Source organism: Ambystoma mexicanum, chromosome 10 (assembly GCF_040938575.1).
Source record: "Ambystoma mexicanum isolate Mex_15411 chromosome 10, UKY_AmexF1_1, whole genome shotgun sequence".
Classification (NCBI taxonomy): domain Eukaryota; kingdom Metazoa; phylum Chordata; class Amphibia; order Caudata; family Ambystomatidae; genus Ambystoma; species Ambystoma mexicanum.
Window position 1 is genome coordinate 1,400,153,972 of NC_090932.1, and position 18,243 is coordinate 1,400,172,214.

General features: G+C 48.9%; 1 protein-coding gene across 3 annotated transcripts in view; it reads right to left on the bottom strand.

The window, feature by feature from the left end:
* Window positions 1–18,243, bottom strand: part of UBE3B (ubiquitin protein ligase E3B) — a 2,019,282-nt gene that overhangs the window by 1,818,889 nt on the left and 182,150 nt on the right. For all 3 annotated transcript variants that reach the window (XM_069619417.1, XM_069619418.1, XM_069619419.1), the window contains exon 3: window positions 13,015–13,184. In XM_069619417.1, the coding sequence (XP_069475518.1) occupies window positions 13,015–13,175 (161 nt within the window). In that variant the 5' untranslated portion in view covers window positions 13,176–13,184. The remainder of the gene's footprint in view (window positions 1–13,014; window positions 13,185–18,243) is intronic.

Consider the following 18,243-nt stretch of genomic DNA (forward strand, 5'->3'; position numbering starts at 1 on the left):
AGCCCTGCTTTTATGCAGCAAACCCCCATTCACCCAGCCTAGCTGTCACTCAAACATGCTAAGTGGTGAGCCGGCCGGCTCACCACTTGGGCCAATCAGGACGGAGTGCGACTTGAGTTACCAAGGTAACTCAGTCCAGGGTGCCTAAATCCCCCTCCACCCCTCCTAAGTACCCCAGACAGAGTGGCACCACTTTGGAGGGCTTCTGTGGAGAAGCCCGCCAAAAGTGGAACAAAGGGCTCCACTTTGGGTCAGAGTTACAGAGGCGAACGCCAACGCCATTTTAGAATCAAGTTTTGGAAAAAAGTCCCAACCGGAGTTATAATAATAAATATATAAACCGGCGGTATGTTTAAGGCTACCGTAAATAAATAATTAAATGTGTTAGCCTAAAACAATGGGAAATCCCATAGGGAAATATTCGCGGTCGAATATAAAAAGTAGTTTCCACTGCCACCAGCCAAAACTCGATCAGGGGGGACGGAGACGTGCCCCCTCGACTAACAGACCCTGGGGCAATCGAATTGCCCCAGCCAGTACGTCCACAATATGATGGTTTGTACTGGTTCTGTTCAGGATCCAAGACTAGCAAAGTCTTTGGTGACTTTACATGCCCTGGGAGACAGTAGTCAGTCCCAGGGTATGGAGTCTATGTTGGGGAGTCCCTAGGACACCCCTGGGTCACGGCACAGAGGGTGCTGTGTAACCCACATCACAAAAATACATGAGGCCCTATGGAGTAAAAGACCCCATAGCCCATTCAACACAAGGTTTAACCAAGAAAACACACTTCAACATGTCCAAGAGTGAGGGTAAAAGAGTCTCACTCTTGGCAGGAGAAAAAAAGAAACCCCAGAAATCCAGCAAAGCTGCTGGGGGACTCACTAGGTAGGGAAATTCAGCCTAAACAGAGAATTCTCCCTAACATTGAGTTCCCCTGGAACATGTTGGGATGACAGGTAAATCTTCCATTTGAGTGCCCATTTCCAAATTTTCGGGGCAAGCTTGGACAGATTGGGAGAACGAGTGCCCCCTTGTTTGTTTAAGTAAAACTTGCAGTCGTGCTGTCTGTTCAGATCTGCACTGACTGGTTGGATAGGAGGGGTTTGAATGCCCAAAGCCGCTCTGAAGACTGCCAGAAGTTCCAGCAGATTGATGTGGTTCTGAGCCACCGTGTGAGACCAGAGACCCTGAGCTGTGTGGTGAAGGTAGTGAGCTCCCCACCCTGCTAGCGAGGCATCTGTTGCGACGATGGCATGCATCTCTGGATCGTAGAAGGTTTTCCCCTTCTTAAGATTCTCTCTTGTCCACCAGCGAAGACTCTGTACTAGTGTTGGCATCCCACTGACCACTTGCTTGAGACCACTGTTTCGCCAACCATTCCTGCATGGGTCGCATGCGGAGGCGCGCGTGGGGAACCAGGTAAATGCAAGATGCCATCATGCCTAGCAAACGCATAGCTTTGCGCACCCTTATTTGGCGACCGGCCTTATATTGAGGAATTTGCAGCAACAAATTTCGAATTCTTTCCTCTGATGGAAAGGCCAACCCCTCTTGGGTATTTAGGACAGCTCCTAAGAACTGTTTTGAGGTGCTTGGCACCAGGCTTGGCTTTTTCTCGTTGATTGAGAAGCCCAATTGGTTGATAGTTCTTTGGACGTTTAGTCTGAAAATTAGGGGGGGGGGGGACTCCCCTGTAATGAGCCTGTCACCCAGATAAGGGTAAACTGGGATTGCATCCCTGCGTAGGTGCGCCGCCACCACCGCCAGTACCTTGGTGAATACCCTTGGAGCCGAGGCTATTCGGAAGGGCAGCACCTTGAATTGGTAGTACTGGTTGTCTATCTTGAAACGCAAGAACCTTCTATGCACTGGGAACATTGAAATATTAATATTGAAAATAGGCATCTTTCATATCCAATGTTGCCATGTAATTCCCTTTTTTTAGTAGAGAGATTACCTCTTGTAGTGTTGACATGCTTGTTTTCAGGTGGCAAATGTAATACTGGGCGCATTGTCAGATCTTTTTTTGGCACAAGGAAGTAGGTTGAATACATACCCCCCCCCCCCGTTTACCTGGTTGACTGGGACAACTTCTATGGCGTCCTTTGCTAGCAGAAGGGCGATCTCCTCGAGGAGGATCTTCTGATGTTCCAGCGAGTGTACTTTCTGTCACGGAGGATGATCGTGGGGTGCCCTAGCAACTCTATGCAGTATCCTCCCGACACTGTGGACAACACCCATCTGTCCGAAGTGATCCCTTCCCATGCGTGGGTGAAGGTGGAAATGCGCCCCCCTACTGTAGATGCAGGGAGGGGACATAAAGCGGAACATCACTGCTTGTTGGGTGGTGTACCACCTCTGGCGGGGCTGCCTCTACCCCTAGTGCGGCCCCTGCGCTGCCCTCTGGGGAAGCCCTGTGAGGATTGGGATTGATTGTTACCCATGCGGTTCCCTGATTCTGGTAATAGTTTGAACCCCTTTGGGAACCTTGGCCCCGAAAGCGGCGAAAAATGTTGTTTCCCCTCTGTCCAGAGGGTTTATTGGTGAGTTGGCCAAAAGATTTTAGGGTCTCGTACTCATCCTTTGCCGTCTTTAAATCTTCCTCCAATGCCTTGCCGAATGGTACGTTCGGCTCCAAAGGCATATCTACGAGGGTTGCTAGGGTTTCAGGTTTGAACCCTGACTGCCTCAGCCAAGCGTGACGCTTTATAACAGTGCCTTCTGTGATTAACCTTCCAGCATTATCTGCTGCATCAAAGTTTGTTTTTAGCATGCAGCCTGATACAGACCTTCCATCTGCTGCCAGTTGAGCCAACTGGCTCTTTAAGGGTTTGGGTTCCGAAGATACCAAAGCGGATACCTCTTCCCACTGGTGGCAATTGTAGCTTGCCAAAAGGGTGGCACTGTTGGCAATTCGCGCCTGATAGGCAGACGTCGAGGCAACCTTTCTACTCAGAGCGTATAGTCTTTTACTTTCCTTATCAGGAGGTGCTTCCGAAGAAGCAAGTGGTTTACCTGTTCTCTTTCTGGTGGTTGTTACGACTAGGGATCCGGTTTCAATTGGCCCCTAATGTACAGGGGATCGGAGGGTGCGGCACGGAACAATTTCTCGACTCGCAGATTAACCGCTCGAGTGAGATTCGGGGTGACTAGCGAGGGATCAATCCTATGCTGGATGGATTTTAACAGAGGAATAGCCTGAGTAATGGCTCTCTTGTCTCCTAGGATTTCTTCAGCAAAATCCACGTCTTCTTGGACACCCTGTGTGTCGATATGAAAATGGGCAGCTGCCTTAGCCAATATCTCATTGAGGAGTGGTTGGTTATCTACAGGCAAGTCATGCACCGGGGGTCTTTAGGAATCGGGGAGTCAAGATTGTAGGCTTCAGCCTCATCCTCATCCTCCTCCTCCTCCTCCTCCTCCTCCTCCTCATCCCCATAATAAGAGACCCCTGTCTGGGCATCCACCAATTGAGGTTCTGTTTCATCACAATATGAATCAGGGTGGTAAGGTTCAACGACAAAGGAGTCTGTGACCAAGCCCTGAGCCGGGGCGTCAGAGCGGAGTTTCTTAGCAAGGGGCTGAGAGGAACTAAGTGTTGCCTTAGACCCCGAAGGGGCAGAGGTAGCAGGGGTGTTGGAGTAAGTATGAAAATAATTGGGGTCCTTTTCATAGACATCAGCCATGAATGACATCCTTCTCATGACCCTATCAATGTCTGCTGAGTTCCATTCTTCAGAGCTAGGAATAACAGCAAAATGTTCTGGTTCCTCATCAGTGCCCATATCATGAGCAGTGGGAGGAATGATTTTACTTTTAGTGGTAGGATCTGAGACCTTGGAGCTCCCTATTGATTTAGGGTCTTTCTGCTTCTCCTTATGAACATGGTGTTCTGAAGATGACTTTTTATGTTGTTTATCCCCCTTCCCATGACTAGAGGAGTGTTTTCCAGTTTTTTTAGGGGCCTCTGAGGGATTTGACGCCTCACGTCAAGTTTTCGGAGGTGGTATTCGAGGAAGGACGTTGAATCTCGGGTGTAGACGCTATGCGCCTTGTCTGTGGAGGATAGAGGGTAGAATCGTCATCTGACGATGGGCATCTGGGACTATTGATAGCGCAACACCTTTATCAACTGAAGACAGTTGGCCTTTGTCATGAGGCGAACGTCCAAAGGACACAGATTTGTTGGACCGCTCTCTTGGTGTCTTCCGTTGCCAATTGCTCGACACGCGTGTCGAGTCATGGCCGGGGCTGATGTGCTTAGTGGAGGTAGTATGTGTAGCGCTTTTGTCGCTGGGTGTTGTCCCCACAACGTGGCCACCGGCCAGTCGTTCGGGGTCGGGGGCCTGCATGTGGTTGTCCGAAGTCACCCCTCTGCCCTCGCCGTCTGATTCGGAGGCATTGCTGCCATCGCTGAATGCCCCCTCCACTTCCATGGCCTCTAGCTGCCTGGCGTAGCGGGCTCAGCGTTTGGTTGAGCGGTCCTTAAGGGTTTTCGGCTTGAAGACCTTGCAAGCTCGACAGGTAGCCTCGGGATGGTCTCGTGGGAGACACAGATTGCACGTATTGTGCGTGTCCACCCAGGGAAACTTCCTGTTATACTTTGGGCAGAATTCACCTTTTATTCGAAAGCCCATGACTCCTTTTCAAGAATAAACATAGTTCTGGTTTATACCGCCTTAAAGGAGTTTGTTAACTCTGTGACCGTCCTCCAGTTCTGTGGTCGTATTACAACCTAGTCCGAGTGGTTATTTGGAGAGGGATGGTCTTGTACGCGCCCGGGGAGGTGGATGTGCAATGGCCTGCTGCTGAAGGATAAAGTGCTAGCTCAAACGCTTCAAACCCACATCCAGGAATACTTTGGAGTTTAATGACGGGGTGATACCAGTCCACAGTTTGTGTGGGAGGAGTTCAAGACCACAATGAGGGGGGTGTTGATAAGCCTAGCACCCAGATAAAGTGAGAGAGACATCGAGAAGAGGCGGTCCTATGGTCAAAGATAGAGGACCTTAGCTCGGGGAGTGCTGTGGTGGGAGAGCAGAACATGTAGCGGGCAGTGCAGATGCATTTACATAAGACACGGCTCAAGACCCTACTTATTCAGGATACAGAAAAAAAGTTTGCCTTCTTGAAGCAGAAGTAAAATGAGAAAGGCGATAGGTCGGATAAGATCCTGGCATGGCGCCTACGTGAGGTGCAGAAATCTAAACTGGTCAATAGAATAAAATCTACAGACGGGGGAGACCTGTTCGACCCGGGGCAATATGAGAGGAGTTTCATATGTTTTATGAGGCCCTGTACACATCAGAGTATGCAGGGGATAGTGAACCAGTGTTGCATTTTCTTAACTTGATTCAGATTCCGGGTTTATCAGACCTTGCGGCAGACAGCATGGATGGCCCGATCACACCAGAGGAGGTGGCCCTTACGATGAAGGGATTAACGCCAGGTACCACTCCGGGAGATTACTTTTTTTAGTCAAGTTCTATAAAACGTTCGGTCTCTTCTCTTCTGGCCCTACGCCTAGCCACATTATTCAACAGGGTGTTGGAAGGGGAAGCTCTTCCCACCTCGATACTGAGCGCCATCATAGTTGTCATCCATAAACCGGGTAGAGACCCAGGGGAGTATTCCTCATAAAGGCCAATATGGTTTATCAATACTGATGTGAAGATTCTGGCTAGACTCCTGGGGCGGAGGCTCGAGGGAAATCTTCCAACATTGATCTATGGGGATCAAGTTGGCTTTATTCAGGGGTGGGGGGTGGCGCTAGAGAGCCCAGTCAAGCTGGCCGCAGGCCCGAGAGGTCCTGGGCAACCCTAACTTATCCTGTCCAAATCCTGCCTCAATCTACACTGCTGTACACTCTTTTTATGCTCCGATCGATGTGCGACTTTATGGCGGATGGTGGGAGAAAATCTGAAGATCTGTAATGCTCCGAGAGCGGAGCCAGAGGCTTTGCAGGAGCTGTGCGGTGGAGGATAACAGGCCCTACATTGGAGACACAGACTCAGCCGCGCGAACCAAGGGTGCAGTGGGAGCCAGGGTGATCGCAGTCCTCCCGCACCACTGGGGGAGCGATCTGCACAAGCGACCTGGCTTGCACCCTCAGAGTCTGAAGCTGGGAAGCGCTCTCCACAGCAGTTGCGGGAATGACAGACAGCCGGCCGGCGCGCCCAGACGGGGACTGCTGAGACCACCATTCGGAGGGATGCTGCGGCAGAGCCTTCAGATCCTCCTTTGTTGCCCAAGGAGACCCCATACGCCGGCACGGGAGGGCGCAGGACGACACGGCTGAGGGCAGTGGAAGCCGCAAGGGGAACCCAGACTTGTCACGACCTGGACACGGCTGGCAGAGTTGACACGCGATCAGCTGCACCGACACAGTCTGATCTGCTGCTGGCAGGGAGGCCCTAAAGAAAGAAGGGGGAACGGCTGCCTCATCCTGTGGTGTTTCTGTCCAGGCAGCCGTCCAGATACGCCAGAGAGTGAGGGACAAAGGCGCCTCTTGTCAGGTGTGTGCTGGGGATACAGCAAGGGGGCTGACAATTTGTGGCTAAGAGTGGGAGAGTAGCACCTGAGGGATGGATGCGGCTTCCCAACGTGGGCCCTGACCAGTGGACCCTACTGGCAGCTTGAGAGGTGGCCAGGCCCCCTCTACAGCCGTGCGCAGTACACTGTGAGCAGAGGTCAGTGAAAGATGAACTTCCCGCTATCATCCAATGCAAGCCGCTGCGCCCAAAACACAAGGTAGACGAAGCGACCCAGGTTGTACAGCGGACCCGGAGGAGCCTAGGGGTTGTGGGGGGTGTTGAGGAGGTCTGAGCCTACAGCGCATCTACTGTGTGGAGATACTGGTGCCATTCTATGACCAGACCAGATACTGAGCGAGTACCATCACATCCTGACACATTGATCTGACTAACACCCACAATTTGCACCATGTCAAAAGCGCAAAAATCGGGCACGCAACAGTCGAAATTGCATTTTCGAGACCTCAACATCGACCAAAACATCTACTTTTGAGGAGTGGCCTCAGGAGGGAACCACACAAACCTCTATGTCAGACACTGGTGGAGTGCTCTGCGATATTAAAAAGATGCTCGGTCAGGTACAAGCAGGTATTCAGTCGCTAAATGGCAAAACGGACACCCTGACATGCAAAGTGGATCACATGCAGCTCGCCTGGATAGATATGGTGAACGCTTGGATGAGGCCGAGAGTCTAATATCCATAGTTGAAGACGGAGCCAACACCGCAGTAAGAGAGCTAGCGAGGCTCAGGAGGGTGGTAAAAGAACAGACGGATAAGCAAGACGATCTTGAATCTAGGTCCCGGTGGAAAAATCTGCAGATAATAGGAGTGCCAGAGGTAGAGGACCAGAGTAACATGGAGACAATAGTGGAGAATCGACTGAAAGAGTTTCTAGGCGACTCGGAATTCTCTGCGGTATTCATCGTGGAGAGAGCCCATCGTATACCGAGTGGCAGGAAACCAATAGCAGGTGCACCTGCTCGGCCGCGGATAGCTCGACTGCTGAACTACCGTGACAGAGACCTAGCTCTGCGGAAGGCCAGGGAAAAAGGTTCTCGAAGATATCATGATGCACAGATATGTCTTTTCCCAGACTTTTTGGACAAGGTAGTCTACGAAAACGTTCATCGATGTAAAGAGGAGACTCAGAGAAAGGGCATTAAATATGCTATGCTTTTTCCATCTAAGCTCAGAATAGAAGATGACGGAAAGGTGCTGTACCTTCCTCGAGTCCCTGCCCAGAGCTCCACTCAGCAGAGGCAATAGCAATTAAGAGGGGGTCTCCCACACAGGATTCTCTGGCGCAACCATGATACAAGCAGTCAGTCAATGACGTTATCCATCGGCAATTGGAGCGATAACCATGGACAGGGTTGCCGGGATGGCTGGGTCCTGGTGAACCCCAAAGCAGGAGCATGTGTGTGTTATTAGGGTGGAGGTGGAGGGGTGGAACTGGCAGGTTGGGGTTGCTGGTGGGGCAGAGGTGGGGAATCACGGTTGGGGTTGTAAATTGGGTTGCAAGGTGGGGTCATAGGCTGTTCCGCCTCCCTGAAGAATGGACTGATGAAGTGTCACAACCTAAACAACCGGTATCAATGACAGGGGAGGGGGAGAAATGGCAGGTTGGGGTTGCTGGTGTGGGCACAGGGGTTGTTAAAAGGGTTAAGGTTAGAGACGCATAGAGGAACTGAGAGTTACTTTACTTTATTAGACAATGGAGTGTCAAAGTGCCATGAATTATACAAAATGAGCGATACACGGTCAGAGGGTCGATAGGGATATTCAATGACCAGGTCACTTAGGAGTATTGCATGGAATTTGAGGGGCCTGAATTGTCCGTCCAAGTGTCGCAAGGTATTACTATACATGCAGAGACATCAAGTGGAAGTAGCGTTTCTACAAGAGACCCATCTAACACCAGATGGAGAATCAAAATTTGGCCAAAGCTGTGCATGCCACTACTACTTCTCTTATTCCTCATACTCCAGAGAGGTGTGTATTCTTGCGTACAAATCTGTTGGGTTTCGCCTGATTACTATTGTCAAAGATCAAGCAGGAAGAGGTCGGTGTTGCAGGGAACCATAGAGGGCAGGCTGTACACTTTGGTTCATTATTATGGCTCAAATCAGGACTCAGTAGGGGCCCTAGAGTGGATCGACCGTCAACTAGAATAATTGCCAATCAGGAAAATAATATGGCCTGGACATTTTAACACTGTCATGGAGCTCGACCAGGTCCACACCGGGGGGCTCACTGCCCAGTGCACAAAGTGACTGGTAAAGTGCAAGCCATGCGTTGGGTGTGGGAGGTCAATAATGTTTGGAGAACCAGGAACCTGGGGAAATTGGAAGACACATTTCACTCCTCCGTTAATAACTTGGCATCCCAGCTAGATTACTTCCTGGTCTCACACACTTTAGTAGGTAAGGTGACTGAGGTCTCCATCCTAGCACACACACTATCGGACCATGTGCCAGTATTAGCTATAGAATTAACGGATCAGTGGAAAGGGGAGGACTCCTTAGGTATTTAAGAGTGAGGGGTTGATGGATGTGGTGTTTCAAGAGGGTCTGTCCAGGGTGGTAGACACATTATTTGAAATCAATGCTTGCTCTGTGGAGTCTGCTGCAACTCTGTGGGAGAGCTTTAAATGTGTAGTCAGAGAAGAATGCATTTTGAGAGAAGCTGGGGTATTAAAACAAATACGAAGTGAACTTACAAACACTGAGGCCCACATACGCAGACTACATACTGAAACACCCACGCCGGCACTGATGGAACAAGCAGGAGATTAAAAATAAACTGCAGCTTTTTAATGAACTAGCAGACAGGGAAGTGAAGTTTCTTCTGGGGAATACAGCAGTGCGACAATATGGTGAGGGGAAGCGACCGGGTAGATTATTGGCAAGGGCTGTAAGATTGGATAACCTCAGGGATCGGGTTCTGTCAAAGGACATACTGTTCCCGGGGGGGGCGTGGCTACAGAGCCATGTATGGAGACGTGCTCCCGGGGAGCTCCAGCTGATCCTGCACTTCATTCATCGGTTCCCGAATGCATGTCCCCGGTTACGACCTTTGGGTGGTTTTCAGGACTCAAGATCAACGTTCACAAATCTTTTATTATGCTGATCCGGCTCGAGGGCTTTTGTTTGGAGAATAGGGTTCAGTTTAGGGGGATGAGAGTTGAGAAGGTAGCACTTACGTACCTGAGAGTCCGGCTTCCCAGAGATCTTACTGCATTGCTCTCTTCAAGCGATACCCCAATGCTAGTGACACTGAAGAGGGATTTGGCGAGGTGGGCTCCCCAGAAGCTCTTGTGGTATGGGAGGATGGTCTCAGTTGAGATGAATTTTCTTCCTCGGCTGCTCGATCTCTACTGGAGCCTGCCCACTGTGGTCCCTGAGGCTTACCTCCGAGAGCTGAAGTTCATGCTGGCCCCATTTGTCTGGCAGAATAGAGTCCCCAGGATTAAACACTCAACGCGAACGCTGCCTATGGACTGGGGTTAGGGGGGGGGGGTGGGATTTGCTTACCCCGACTTGCATACCTATTATAAGGTGTCTCATCTGATGGTGAACACTTAAGGGACGATCTGAGTAATTACTGGACTTTTCTCAAAGCTGTCACGGCGCACCCGAAAAAGATTCTAGATTACCTGTGGTCCCCACCTTGCACGAGTCCTGGGACACTGTGATCCCACCCTAGCCTATGGATTTTATAGTCGGTGTGGATAGAATCAAAGATGAATGGCCACTTCTCCTCCTGTCCGTCCCCGCTTTCCTCAATGTGGGGGCCCCCAATAGACTTAGCGAAGGAAGGCTTTCGGCACGCCCAGATCTGGTCTGATAAAGGGTTGGGGAGGGCGGGAACCTTGTTTTCTGATGGTACTTTTATAGCCTACGATGCCTTGTCCGATGTCCATCTTTGAATATTTGAGGCTAAACAGGTTTTTAACAGACGGGAAGTGGGAAAGTAACTTGTCTAGGAACTTGACGCAATTTGAGATTGTTCTGGCTTCAGAGGGTCGGAGAACCCTTTTCGCAATTATATAGGGCTATGATCAGGGCCGAGGTGGGGAATAAACAGGACTTCAAGCAACGGTGGGAGAACTGGCTGGGAAAGGAAATCCAGGAGGAGGCTTGGTCCTGGATTTTTTTTAATTGCCTTTGATGGTATCCTGTTTACATTTACTATTGAGCATAATTTTAAGGTCCTCTGTGGATGGCATAGAGACCCAGTTAAACTTTCCAAGATGTTTTGCGGCTCTTCCCCGCTCTGCCCCTGGGCCTGTGGATTGCATGCCACATGGTTCTGTATGTGGTGAGATTGCCCAGAGATTCAGACCTGAATGGGCAGAGGCCCTTAGCTGGATGAAGGAAGTCACAGGGATCCCCCTAGACCTAGATCCCCTCCAGAACCTACTGGCAGTTCCTCCGGTGGAGAGTGGGGAGGGAAGGTTCCCGAGATTATTGGAATCAATGCTGCAAGTGGGTAGGATTGCGCTGGCGCAAAAGTGGAAGTCCCCGGGAGCCCATGATAGAGCAATCTCGGAATAGAAGCTTCGTGACATCAACACGATGGAGAAGTTAACTGCCATCATCAACGACCAGATGAGAAGGTCTAATGAGGAATTGGTAAATGGGTTGGGGGTGGAGTTGAGAAGTGGGGAAAAAGAGATCTGGTGGAGGGGTGATAATGAGTTGGGGTGAGGAGTGTATCGAGGGACTCACTCTCAGTGAGGTCCCACTTTCCCAGACTCCCTATGGAGGGTCCTGCTTAGTGGGCTCACTTCCTTAGTCTCAAAGGCAATGGCTCCCCATTGGGGAGAAGGGACGAATAGTCCAGATACGTCACATCACTTAAACAGAGTTAATCCCAAACAGGACATAATCACAGAGGCAAACGAGGATCTAACTGACTGTGCAGGTACTGGTACTTTGTGAACCCCAATGTGGAGTATAGAAATCCATGTCAAAAATAGGGCCAATGTTACAAATAGGATCACTCAGGTGCCTTTCCAAAGGTAAGCCAAGAGTTGAGATTTTGTCTATTGCATATATTTGGCAATTTCCTCTGCTACCAATGCAGGTTTGGGTTCCAAAGAAGCAGGAAATTAGCTAGTGATGATGTCCCTATTCCAGTGATCCTGGGGCACTTCCAGTGCATGTTAAGATCTAAGCATGAAGGACTGCTGTGGAGACTCTCGAGATGCTAGTATGCCAAAAAAGATGAAAACTCTACACTTGAAAAAACACACTCAACAAGTATTCCCGGGTTCCGGCTTCATGTCCCTGTCCTCGCACATATCACAACCCGCCTGTAGCTGTACTAGAGACATTATCCCTTCTTTCCTTGTAACATCACTCTGCGACTTCCCAGCTACAACATACTATTTAAAACCCCTACCTACAGACATACAAACTGCATAAACTGGGAGGAAATGCAGCTGCCCGGGACGTCAGAGGCAGAACTCCAGTCACCAAAGGTGAAAATGGTGCCCAGTGAGGGTAGTTCAAGTAATAGTCTTTAGCAGCCCCTGGCCTTGAGCTCTGTTGGTTGCATTCATTTTTCAGTTATCTCACCTTTTTCCATTGGGTCCATTCGGGTTAAGGCTGCATGGCTACGTGAGGGCAAGGATTTTCAAGAACTGGTTACTTGGCTGGGTAGGCAGAGACGAGAAGTAACAGCACATTTGGCAGATTGCAGCTTCAAAAGGACCTCCTCACAAACCATATTTTTTATTGTCCTTTTCCTCCATGCATCGTTGCTTGTGTCCAGGTGTTGCAAGTTTAGGGGCCATACCCCTTCTTCTACCCCAGGCCCCCACCACATGGTGGCATCCAACCAAACATTTGGAGCGGCAACCCAATCAGTGGAGACTGCCACATTGAACTTGCGCAGGCTTCGTCAATGAAGTTCTCACGGGTATGGATTCAGGATTCAATCCTAGTCTCCATCCACAAAAAGGAGTCTGATCTAGTTACGGCAAATGCTGCCCCTGTGGTAGACACAGGCAGTAGCCATGACAATATGTGGATGCATTTTAATCCTGCACACTCAGTGACAATGTATGGATGTTGGACTTTGCACTAGATTTTAAATAGGGCTAAGGTTTTATGAAGGTTGCAACCAACCAGTGGAGCCCCCGAAGCTAGCTATGTGTGGATGGTCACACAGAAAAACAAGTTAGTTACTTGTTGTACCCAGACCCTGAGAGACATGTCTCTCTGGGTGTACAAACAGTATTTGCATCTCAGGTGAGGCCTCAGATGACGACTCATCATTTAAAAAGTAGGGTACACCAAGTAGATAGAAGTCAAAAATACACAGAGCCTCACGCCTCACTGGGAGAATGGGACTTTTGTATTCACAACCAGTTCAAAAGCCTTGGCGTACCTCTCAGAGGACACCTTCAATGGTGCATAATATAAGCATTTTGGTGTCTCTTAGAGTCATAAATATCTGAATTGCACCAACCTGATCTCGCGTTGCAGTTGACACCTATACAGAAACCTTCGGATGAGCGCTTGGATCTGTATAGCTGCTCGTTCCCTTTCCTTCTGTCCTTTTCTTTCTTCGCGAGCTTGACGGGCTTTGTCAAGGAACTGGGCTTTGGATATCTGGTTGGCAGCGAACATCGTTGCAATCTGAAACAGCCATTGACCATGAAGAAAAGCAAAAGTTGTTCACATTTGAAAAGCATATACATATATACTTACAAACCCAATGATTTTATAAACCGAATATGCTCCAATAAATATGAATTGGGCAGTTGAACACTGTGGGTGCATGCATTCATGGAAATTGATGAGCGTACACGCTAATAAAGTGTGTTATGAACAAATATACAGTTTTAACAGATTCCAGTAGTTCACTAAATACTTGTGGGCTACCAGGGGACAACTAAACATCTGCACTTTTTACCTATGCATTGAATTTTCTAGCACAATCATTTGCTTTCTTCATGCAACTTAAATATTTGCTACAAATTTCACCAACATTCCACACAGATCGGTCAGGCCTGTCCGACGGTTCTATTAAAAGAAATGTTGACGCTTGCAAAACCCTCAACTGATCTTTATTCTTGTGCTACTTTGTACTTCTGTGCCAAACTATAAGAAAGCTTAAAATTCAATACAAATATACCAGTGGTTATATTATTAAAAGCAAAACTTAGGTGTGCATAGTGTGTTTAGGTATTGACTGGGACTGGAGATAACGCTGTTGGCGGTCTGTTTTCCTTACATCTGCAGTCTTTCTATTCCAAGCCTGCCGGGAGGCGGACTCAAAGACATCAGCACGTGTGGTGTGTGCAGTGTGTTTAGGTTTTTGGGTCGTTTGGGCTGTGGGAGCGCGGTCTCCCTGTCAGCTGCTGCCGGGCCTCGAGAGGCGCATGAGGCTCCACCTTCCGCAGCAGAGAAGCCTGTAAGAGCTATGAATGCAGGCGTATAGCGATATTTACACTGACATGTGCACCCGCCGTTCCTGAAGGTCTTAAGTAGGAGATTGTGTGGTGTCTCGGAGGCCTAGAGCTGCAAGTGTAAGACTCCTGTATAGTCGACAGGATCGGAGTGAAGGTGGTACCCGCCTGTATTCAGTTGTCTCTGGAGAACAGCTGCCCAGTATGTCCCGAAACCGCCAAAAAGGCGTAAGACCATAGCGAAAGGAGTGGTGCCTTAGAGACTTATCGGCGCAACGCTGGTAAAATATGAATGGAAAAGCACCCACAAACAAAGGGTGTAGAATCTGTGTAAAGCAAAACATAAGCTGACAGGCAATACTGGAGGCTACAAGAGAGCAGTAACCTCAGTCTCCTGTGACAGGTGGGGGATCTCGTGGAGGGGGTCCGGTGGTGGCTCAGCATGGACCAAACCATGTGGCATAAAAACATCTGAGTCCTGCCCCTTGCCAGATTACGAAGTATTTCCAAGCTAAGAGCGCCAAGCCAATCAGGGGCGTGGTTCAACCAGCTAATGTGGAAGAAAGAATGAACAAATCAATGGGAATGTTTATCATTAGGGGCACACTCAAATTCTACGTATGGGGACATGTACAACAATTCTCTTCTAAGACTCTGCCATCAGAAGTGTTCTGGGGATGCCCCCTAGCGCAGAGATTTACATTCTATAGGATTGGGACCTCAAATTGGCCCCTCAGACGTGCCAGGGATTCCTCCGCCCGTCTCCACTGCCTCATCGCCTCATTCTTTGTTTCCACCACCTTCCTCTTTGCCATCTATGTCCACTCTGCCCCGTTAAATTCAGTTTTCTTCCCAGCAGCTCTCAGCCTCCCCACACTTGTTTAAAATCCCTACCCCCCTCCCTCTAGACATTGGAGGAGATGGCGAGGAGGTTCAGCAGTCCTCATATAGGGGTTTGGGCAAACCATCAGGGAAGAGTTCTCCTGCATTGGGGGACCATACGGCACTTGGAGGTGGGTGCTTCATGGGACGTTTTGAACTTTGCAGTGAAAATCTTGCTCATATTATGTGGCAAGATTTACGAGGATGTTTTAAAACGACCAGATGGCGGATTTGCAAGAAGGATTGGCGACGTGCAAAAAAATGCGCAACGATCTGGTCGAACTAGGAGACAAGCCACTGTTTGCCCCCATGGCCGAGTCCTCTCAAGCTGGCCGATCATTGACCTCTCACAGAGTATGGCTTCTAACACCAGTCTGCAGGATCGCACCACTCACTCGCCCCTAAGCTACCCGACGCATAAACAGCAACAGATGGAGAAAAGAAAAAGCAAAAGAAAATTGCAGTAAATCAAAAGCCAGACTCTGTGATCCCAGCTAAAGAACAGTCCCTGATCTTAAATTCAACCACTGATTCAGAGACAACACAGTCAGATGACGAGGCAAAGATGAAAAGATTGTCCCGTCAAAAGAAGCGCCGCCAAACAAGTGCGGGTACCGTGACCAGCTGGCTACTTAATGAAAATGAGGTAGTGATAGATTGCATGCAGGGTCCCTCTTTGAGTGATCTTGAAGTGAGAGAGGCAAATGAGGAGGAACCAAATGTGGCACCAATTCGACTTACTAAAGAGCTGGGGTCAGGCCCGACAGTAGGGGCAGCATTCGGTCAAGTGGGGGTGCAATCAGCATTGGTGACAGGAACACTGGCCCCTGCCCAGGTTCTAGATAACAGGAAATTCAGCATCAGAAAGATCAGCTGGAAAGCCAAGTTTCCGCATATAAATAGAAGTGAATTGCTAAGAACATGCAGCAGGATCCCTGTCCTGCATATTCTAAGTTCAGCAGACTGAGTATTTGGAACCTATGTAAACCGGCACTCCAGGTGGGTCCAGGTTGCACTGCAGTTTGCCTGTAACGGCTTCGTGCCCAGATGGAGTCGTTGGAATTTCTGGGGTTTGAGTTTGATTGGGTTCCTGTTGCACCGGATGATCCAAATTGCTGTAGGTGCTGTACTAAAAGTAAGAGCTCGTCCGGGGGGATGGCAAAGTCAAGGGTCGAACTGCCTTCCCCGAAAATGGATAATGGCCAGGGTTGGCAGTGGCTGAAATTTTATTTGAGGGGTGGAGGGGTCACCAAAATGAAAATTCTTCTTGGCCTTCTGGAACACAAGAGGCCATTCACATTTTCTTCATAAGGGCCCTTCGCTGGACTTCTTATTGAAACATGAGATATTTATACAGCAAGAGACATGGTAAATCGATCAGTACCTGATTGATGGGTATTACTTGCATCAGGTGAAGGTAAAAACCGATGTAACCCACAAACACGAGCCAAGAGTAATCTACCCCTGCAGGAAATGTTCTGGCTGTCGTAATTCTCTTGAAAGGGTCATTTACTGTGAAACATGTGCTAGCGATTAACATCTACAACCCTCTTGGGAGCTGCTTGACAAACAATATTTTCGCTTATATAGCGACACACTGATTATAAATTGGGTTATGGTACCGGGTGAAGATGGTATTATTCTGGGTGGTGACCTGAATGCAAAGTGTGGTGAGGACAAGACAGTGGGGAGTTTTAGTACAGTCTGCTTAGATAGCAAAATGGAGTTGAAAACATTGAATGGGAAGGGGAAAAAGTGGCTAGATTTACTAGCAGAGTGGGAACTGGTCGTATTGAATGGAAGAACGAAAGGAGATATTCCTGGGAAACCATCCTGGCAGGGAGGGGGCCGGCAGGCAACTCTTGATTACCTATGCTGCAACAATGTCCTGACGAACAGAGTTGCAGCGATGGGTATTATTAACCAAAAGGCAAGTGATCATGCAGGAATGAATGCAGTGTGGGCATTTGAATTCCATGGCCGTAAATTGGGGGGTCCTGCAGATGTGACTGCCTCACAGACAGGTAACAGACTGTCATGGTCTGAAAGAAATGTTGCGAGCGCCTGCGAAATGTTGAAGCGTGAGCACTGCATAAAAAGGTTGACCTACAAGCGTGGCTTGTGAATGAAATAGAGTACTCGTTGTCAACACTTGCCTTCTTGTGCCGTAAAACGAAGGGTAAGCCAATCTTTAAGTCAGGAAAGTTGACTACCCACCTTTTCGACCCTGAAATTGTTAGTGCTAAAAGAGCCCTTAGAAAACAGTTGCGTTCTGTGCGCAATTCTTTCCTTTTCCCTATCTCAGTTCAACGAGAAATATCTAGGGCAAATAACCAATACAGAAACTGGGTGGGTAGGAGGAAAAGAGAGGGGATGATTGGCAACTGGCACGATTGAGGCCTTAATAAGTCACCCTTCAGGAAACATATGGCGGACCCTGGCGCTAGGAGTGCTACTGAACAGTTTACTTTGAACCCTGTTATGGAGAGCGTGTGTGTTAGGATCATCAAGTCCAGAATGTTTGATGTGGATGACCTGCCTGGGCCTGGGGTGTCCTTTGAGGCAGACTGGCCTATTGAGTTTACTACAAGAAACATATGTAATCATCTGCAGAACCTTAAAAACTCCAGGGCCCCTGGGCCAAATGGTTTATCGGCCGCGGTACTGAAGGCAGACACTAATCTGTGGGCATATGTGCTTTGTCATTTGTTTAAAAAGGTTTTTGCTACTAAGACCATCCCAGATTTATGGAAAAGAATCGATAATGGTCCCAGTCCATAAAGCTGGTGATCGATTGGCCCCAGAAAATTACTGTTTATTGTCCATGCTATACATTATGGGCAAGGTGTTCGCTTTGCATGTTTTGGAGAACCTCCAGAGCTGGGTTACGGATAACAACATTTTGCATCCCTTTCAGACGGGTTTTCGACCTGGGTCCAGTACGGCTCACAACATAAGAGTACTGAACACGATAATATCACAGGCAAGAACCTCTTCCTCAGTTTATATAGCCTTTGTCGACTTTAGGTCTGCATTTGACCAGCTCGACCGATCCATACTGTGGAGGGAAATGAGTCGATAGGGGTGCCCCAGCTGGCTCTTAGAAATAATTACAGCCTTGCACACAAATACTTTAGCCCAGATCCGGCTTGGCGACTATGGTCAACTGTCAGACGTGATGCGAATTAGTAGGGGGGTGAGACAAAGTTGCATGTTGGCCCCCCTGCTATTTAACATCTATGTAACAGACTTGTTTAACAGGTGGATGGAGCTGCTTGCCCAGGAATGGTCTTCTACCCATTGGTGGGATGCTATATGCAGACAACCTGGCAATTTTCGACCATCTCCCAACGGGCCTAAAATGTAGGTTGAACAAACTGGGGAGGTACGCAAAAGAGAATCAG